Below are 7,750 nucleotides of genomic sequence, written 5' to 3' on the forward strand. Positions count from 1 at the left end.
ATTTTTTTTTATGTTTTTATTTTTTGTTTTTTTTTCCCTCTTTCTCTCCAGTTCCAATAAATTTCTGGATCATTGTGTTCCCAAGGCAGCAGTGTCAATGTTCTCCCACAGTTCTCCCACACTTTGTCAGGGCCTTCTGTCAGGGATATAGAGCAAAGATGGGGGTTGAAGATGCAAAGGGTGAATCATAAGCCCTGGCCAGAACTTGCAGACCATTGAGACAGAACTGGGATCCTTTGGTGATCACTTTCCCATGTTCTTGCCATACTTCTGGAGCTTCTCCTGATATTTCTTTTGGGGCTTTTCTCCATTTGGCTGCTCTTTTAGAACTGGCAATTCTCTGGGAGCAAGGGAAAATGAGTTTTGTTTTTGTTTTTAGGTTTTTTCCAAGGCAATGGGGTTAAGTGGTTTGCCCAAGGCCACATAGCTAGGTAATTAGTTTTTGAGCTGGATTTGAACTCAGGGACTCCTGACTCCAGGGCTGGTGCTCTATCCACTGTACCACCTAGTCACCCCGAAAATGATTTTTCCTTAGAGAGGAGAGTCTCCTCTCCTTGGGTCTCATCCTGGGGGGTCTGAAGTCTGCAGCTGCTCTTCTTACCCTTCAGTCTCCTCTTCTCCCTCCTCTTCTTCCTCCAATTGTAGGTGCTGAAGGAAATAATCCTCCTCCCCCTCCTCTTGCTTCTGCCATCCCTCTTCCCTAGGGGCCTGGTCCTCATGGTTATTCTGCCCCTGGGAGTGCTGGACTGGCCAACTGGTTTCTAGCTCCCTGGTCTATGGAGGGAGAATCTGTCTTGGCTTGTCCTCTGCTCTAGCTCCAGCCTTTCAAGACATTGTGATTTCTCATCCTCCAGCAGGAATTTCCATCTCTCACTGAATTCTCTTGTGATCTTGGATTCCCAATCCCTAACAGGGGACTGATTAAGAGGTTTCTCAACTTCTTCAAAATGCTTCCCCAGGGAACTCTGAATGTGGTGGAACTTCTCTTTGTAACTGGGAACAACCTGGTCTATGGAAGACAGCAGGTGAGCCCCATGTGCTGGGGTCTGTTGACATCTCACACAGAGCAGGGTCTGGTCCTCTTCACAAAAGAACTTGAGCACTTCCTTGTGAATGGCACATTGGTGTTGACCTTCAGTGCTCTGCAAAAGTTGGCAGCTGAGATGTCTGTCTAGGTCAGCCAGCTGTGTTGGATGGTCATTAACTGTGGGGAATTCTCTGACCTGAGCCACCTGCCCACATTGAGAACAAGAGAAAGCTGTGGCTTCAACTCTCCAGCTCTGGGAGAGACATACTTGGCAAAAGCTGAGTCCACACCCCATGGTGACTGGCTGAGAGAAGTAGCTCCTACAGATGTCACAGGTGATTTCCTTCTGCATTTCTTGCAGAGTCTCCCTAGCAGCAGCCATTCTTTTCTCCAACTGGAACTGAGATGAAGAGACCTGAATTCCTCTCAGGGCTGTACCTCTGAATAGGAGGATGCTCTGCTTTTATTGGAAGTAGCCCTTCCCTTTTGGTTTGAATTCCCCAGATCTGGAATCCTGCTCTTCAACCTGTTAAACATTGCAACAGCCCAGCCCCAGAGTTCACAAGTCCGGTGACTCCTCGTTGGGATGAACAGTTTTCCCCAAGCTGTATTTCCTGGGTCTGTAAGGGGCATTGTTATGAAAACATGGAGGTTTAGCTCAATGGATGTGCTCATAGACCCTCAGTAGAAAGAAGAGTCATACCTGCACTGATCTATATTCTTTTTCTCCTTTTTTCATATGAAAGATGATATTCTTAAACATGAGGCCTTTGTCCAAAGGAATATAAAAGCCTCACAAGAGAGTTTGGGATTTGGGTGCTAGATTGTCTAGTCTGTCTTCTTTATTCTATCTTTTTAAAAATTTGGACAATAGTTTTCTTTTATAATTTTTTGTATTGAGTTCTGAAAAATCAGACTTTGATAAAGCCCTTTAAATTCAAAGACTAATTTGAATAATATCTTTCAACCCAAATCATTCTGGCATTCACTGACTGGCCAAGAAGAAATCCCAGCCCAAGCCTCCCTTGCTCATTTGTTTGTGTTTTGAGTGAGTATTAACAGCAATTATTTGTGTTTTAGCCCAAAATCCTAAAGGTCTTTCTTCCTAGATTTACTGTTTTGAATAGGCAAAGTAGACCACCTTTTGTCTCAGTTTTTACCCACTATGAAACCACTGAATGGGTGCTGCCTCTGAGAAAGTGAGACCTGGGAAAGACCTTAGCTTCAACAATCCAATGTGTCTCACTACATCCAGTGGCATTTCCATTCACCCATAGGAGGACCTATGCATTGCTATTGGACCCCAGATGGTTCTGGAGAAGAGAGTGAAACTGGTCAGTTTACATAGTTTTGCCTTACTTAAATCTAATTAATTTGCCAGTCAAAATATCATTTTTCTGATGCCATTTTTTAATTTATTTTTGGTTTATTTGTTTTTGTTTTGTTTTTCTCTTTCTCTCCAGTTCCAATAAGTTTCTGGATCACTGTGTTCCCAAGGCAGTAGTGTCAATGTTCTCCCATAGGACACTGTGTCAGGGCCTTTTTTTTTTTTTTTAAGGATTTTTGCAAGGCAATGGAGTTAAGTGGCTTGCCCAAGGCCACACGGCTAGGTAATTATTAAGTGTCTGAGACCGGATTTGAACCTAGGTACTTCTGACTCCAAGGCTGGTGCTTTATCCACTATGCCACCTAGCCACCCCCTGTCAGGGCCTTCTGTCAGGGATATACAGCAAAGATGGAGGTTGAACATACAAAGGGTTAATCATAAGCCCTGGCCAGAACTTGTAGACCATTGAGACAGAGCTGGGATCCTTTGGTGATCACTTTCCCCATGTTTTTGCCATACTTCTGGACCTTCTCTTTGGAAATGAAGGATAAACAACACCCTGTGACTTTTCAGGAACCTGATTTGGACAGAAATGAAAGAAAAAAGGATGGACCACAAAAATGGTAATTAATTATTAATAGAATAATGTAACATATTTTTCTCACCCTGAAATTCTGTGATTTTACTATTTGTTGCATTTATTTTTTTAGGTTTTTTTTGCAAGGCAAATGGGGTTAAGTGGCTTGCCCAAGGCCACACAGCTAGGTAATTATTAGGTGTCTGAGACTGGATTTGAACCCAGGTATTCCTGACTCCAGGGCCAGTGCTTTATCCACTGTGCCACTTAGCTGCCCCCTATTTATTAAGTCATTGACTTATTTACTCTGATTGTTTTGAAGACCTATAAAGCAAGATTTCCAAAGGACTTCATATATATATATATATATATATTTTTTTTCTTTAATATGTTATGAGGTCAATGGCATGAAAAGGTCTCAGTCCAATTTAACAGAAGAAGAAGAAACTAAGCTTTGGTTAGATAAACTGCTGACATCAACAAGAAGTTTGAGAATTTTGATTCTCAGAAACCTATCAACCTTACCCTTAATCCATTCAATGTCTTCTCTGAAATAAATATACCTGGAAAATAAGTGGAAAAAAATGCTGCTCCATTTCTCATGTCAACACTTCTTTGATTGCATCTGAAAGTGCTAGGGGGCACCTCTATTTCTCAACCCACAAAATGTCAAAATTTCACAGAGGAAGTGACCTCAGGGAGCATCCAGTCCAGTTGTAATAGATCACAGATGTTATAATGATTCATTTTCATCTGGTGCAGAGAATGGAGTGATGACCTTGAAGTTGGAGAGATTGCCCCAAGTATTTGCTATCTGAGTGATCCTGGGTCAAATCATTTATTCTCTATGCTCCTTCTCTTCTTCCTTTTCCTTGAATTGGGAATTGAAATAATATCTTTCTCACTGGGTTGTGGTCCAGATCCTATGAGGTAAGAAATGAAAAGTACTTGGCAAACCTTTAAAGCCCTAAGCAAATGTTAGCTAGGATTACAATGCTGAGAAGACAAGACTCTTGCTTGGTGTCTCTGAGTTTTCTGTGGCACTGAAATGTGAAATGACTTTCCTAAATTAGAATACCCAGATGCGATCCAAGAAGGGATTTGAACCTAATGCCTCTCTAACTTTGAGCCCAAGTTCCTGTGTGCTTCATCTCTCTGGAGAGGCAATATAGCCTAAATGTGAGAATGTTGGATCTGGAATCCTGAAGAAGAGATCAAATTTCTGCCTATGTGACTATGGTCAAGTCATCTAACCTCTCTGATCCCCCAGGAGCTTAACGGAAAATCCTTAGTTTAGATCAAAGGCATCTGAAGAGACTTGATTCACCCATCTAGGTTCAGTACAAGCGTTCTGAAATATTCCATGGTTATTTCTAATCCCAACAAATATGAGAAAGACATCCAAATACAATTCCAATGGAAAACTGGGAAATATTGACCCTCCTATCCTATCAGCTATTTTGATCAGCAAATAGCTAATAATGCCCATATTATCATCAACATCTTCATACTCATCCTCATATGATAACTGAAGCATCAGAGGCAGCATGGAAAGTAGAGATTGATACCTGAATCATAGTGGGAAGGGAGAAGGAAGGTGGATCACATGACAACCATTTTGGGGACTTGAGTGATTTCCTCAGGATAAATTCACCTGTGTAGGGTAATACTAGTGTCTTCCAACCCTGTGACAATGGTTAGGTTGATTGTTTAGTTTTGGGGGTATTTTATTATTTATCTTGGAATCAGAATAGGTTCTACAGTTTTCTGATTCACTTCACTTAACAAATAAGGATCAGAAAAGAAAGAAGGCTAGTTCAGGGTTAAGGAATTACTTCAGGCTGCTTTGTTCTCTCTGACTCAAGCCAGAGTTTCTTGGGGAAAGGCTCTCTAGAAACTAAATTATTACTACTTTCACTATCCGTATAATTCTGATCAATATGAAAATCATAATTCCCTTTTAACAAGATTCATCCTAGGAAGAAATGAAAAGTGAGATCAGTTAATGGTGTAGTGGATAGAACACTAATCCTTTAGTCAGGAGGACCTAAGTCAAGTCCATCCTTAGATACTTGATATTTATACTATGCGACCTTGGACATGTCATTTAATCCCTCTTCCCCACAAAAGAAAAAAGACAAAAAAAAGAGAATAAATCAAATTAATGAAGATGAAAGAGAGTCTTTCTTCTGATATTTGGTGAAAACCATCCTACCCAGACTCTCACTCTCTGGAAGAGACAAAAACACTCAAGAGTTAACTGCCCTTAAATGGCTATTGGCATACCCATCCATGTTGGCCATGTATATTCAGTTCATGAACCACCTGAGATTTCCCAGTTTGGGTTGTGAATACTTCCAGAGAGTAAGACAAATTTAACATCATATAGCATTGGGAATATTTGCCAACTAATTTATTATCCCTTTGAAATGAATATATTTTCTTTCTGATTTGCATAAGGGAGCAATTAGTTGTATGAAATAGATAAAATATTCTGCCTGGAGTCAAGAAGCTTTATTTTCCTGACTTCACATCTAGCCTCAGACATTTAATAACTGTGGCTCTGGACAGGTCATTTAACACTATTTGCCTCAGTTTCCACATCTAAGGCAATGGCAATTGCCTCCATCATCTTTATTAACAAAACCTCAAATAGGGGTCATAGAAAGCTGAACAGGACTGAAAGAAATGGAAAGCAAAACAAAATGTGTACAATAAAAGATAAAATTTATTTTATTTTGTTTCAAAGAGGTTTTACTGAAATTGCAGAGGGATAAGAACAAAAAGTTTAAATTAGCTTGGAAGGTAGAAGGTAAGTATTTAGTTGATGACTATGTCATCTGTTGTTCATCATGAATGTAGGTGATGCTCATGCAGCTGTGGGATCAGGTCGGAGAATCCTTCCCTAGAGAAATGCTCAGGGAGCTGAGTAGCAGCACGCACAAAGGTGAGAGTCGACTGGACAGAGAGTCATGGCACCAGGCTCTGTTCCTGGAAGTGGGGGGCTGGGACAAAAGATGGGGGTTATGGGGTCAGTGAAGAGTATAGGGTAGAACATATAAATGAGGGAACGCTGGAGCACATTGTAAAAGATAACAGTGCCAGGGCAATATTCCACAAACACACCGATCCTGGGCACAGGGTCTTTCACTCTGTGGTTCAGGGATTCTGGATAGCTTTGTAAATAATAATCTTCATGCTTTTTGACACAGCTCAGCAGGAACAGAACAGCAGAAGAGTCCTCCTCGTTCCTGTCCATCAAGCCTGTGGTATGGATCCCCAGGGTCCACTGAGGGAGCTGAGTCACATCCACCTCCCAGTACCAGTGGTTGCCTGAAGTGCCAAAGGACTGATCAGCAAAGACAAAGTGACCACCCCCAGGATGGTTGGTGTGCCCCTGCCAGCCCTCTGCAGCCTTCACACTCTTCAGATCCTCAGAAACAGTCGCCCAGGCACCAGCTGATGTGGGATCCAATCTGATGTCCACTCGGAATCTGTGGAGGATCTCTAGCATGCCAGGGATGGGATAAGATCTCAGCTCTGAGCTGATAGTCCCGGGCCTTTGTGACAACACCGACTCACTCCTTGCCAGCAGCTGCTTGGTATCCTGCAGCAGCTCCACATCAGGTTGGCTGCCTGCTTCCTGCAGGTCTAGCATGAGGAGCTGAAGGCTTTGCATCTGCCTAGAGAGTCTGTCCTGGCTTGCCCTCCTCTCCTGGTTCATTCTGTCAAGACATCTGGATTCTTCCTCCAGTAGAAAGTTGTGCAGTGTTAAGTATTCTCCTTGGATCATGGATTCCCAATCCACACCAGGGTTCTCCTCAGCAAGGAGTTTCTCAGCTTCATCAAGCAGCTTCTCCAAGTGACTCTGAATGTGCTGGAACTTCTCCTTGTAACTGGGAGCAACCTGGTCTATGGGAGACAGCTGGTGAGCCTCATGCTCTGGGGTCTGTTGACATCTCACACAGAGCAGGGTCTGGTCCTCTTCACAAAAGAACTTGAGCACTTCCTTGTGAGTGGCACACTGGTGCTGACCTTCAGTGCTCTGCAAAAGTTGGCAGCTGAGCTGTTTGCCCAGGTCAGCCAGCTGGGCTAGGCACTCATTAACTGTGGTGAATTCTCTGACCTGGGCCACCTGCCTACATTGAGGACAAGAGAAAGCTGTGGCTTCAACTCTCCAGCTCTGGGAGAGGCATGCTTGGCAAAAGCTGTGCCCACACCCCATGGTGACTGGCTGAGAGAAGTAGCTCTGACAGATGCCACAGGTGATTTCCTTCTGCATTTCTTGCAGGATCTCCCTAGCAGCAGCCATTCTTCTCTCTGATTCTTTCTTTTCTGTAGCAACTGACATGAAGAGACTTGAGTTCTACTCAAGATAATGCTTCTGAACAGTAGGATGCTCTGCTTTTATAGGAGGTAGCCCCGCCCCTTTGGTACCTCCCCCTGTAGGTGTGAATTCCCCTGGACTGGAATTCTGAACTTCAACCTGTTAATCTACAATCCAGCCCCAGAGTTCACAAGTGGTGAACTGGTTGGGGTGGACAGGTTTCATCAGAGTGTTCCTATGTTTGGAAATGCTATGAAAATAGAATGTTTTAGCTCAATGGATTTTCATAACTGATATGTGCACAGACCTTATTTAGAGAGAAAAGTCTGTAAGGCTGTTTCTTTCCTTTCTCCTTTCATATTCATTTTCCTCCATCTTCCTTTATCCATATGAGGAATGATACACTTTTTTGTTTTTTAATTATATAAATATTTTATTTGTATTCCAATTATATACAATAATAGTTTCTACCAATCACTGAAGAATGATACT

General features: G+C 42.4%; 2 protein-coding genes across 2 annotated transcripts; both read right to left on the minus strand.

The window, feature by feature from the left end:
• Nucleotides 1-761: 761 nt before the first annotated feature.
• Nucleotides 762-1,409, minus strand: LOC141512216 (E3 ubiquitin-protein ligase TRIM17-like). The gene has a single exon (XM_074221046.1). It carries the CDS (start codon nt 1,407-1,409, stop codon nt 762-764), a length of 648 nt encoding a protein of 215 aa, XP_074077147.1.
• Nucleotides 1,410-5,784: 4,375 nt separating this feature from the next.
• On the minus strand, nt 5,785-7,243 carry LOC141511675 (putative E3 ubiquitin-protein ligase TRIML1). Its single transcript, XM_074220774.1, has one exon. The coding sequence runs from the start codon at nt 7,241-7,243 to the stop codon at nt 5,849-5,851; it is 1,395 nt and encodes a 464-aa protein (XP_074076875.1). The 3' UTR covers nt 5,785-5,848.
• Between the last annotated feature and the right edge of the window lie 507 nt (nt 7,244-7,750).

This window comes from Macrotis lagotis, chromosome 2 (genome assembly GCF_037893015.1).
Source record: "Macrotis lagotis isolate mMagLag1 chromosome 2, bilby.v1.9.chrom.fasta, whole genome shotgun sequence".
NCBI classification, from domain to species: domain Eukaryota; kingdom Metazoa; phylum Chordata; class Mammalia; order Peramelemorphia; family Peramelidae; genus Macrotis; species Macrotis lagotis.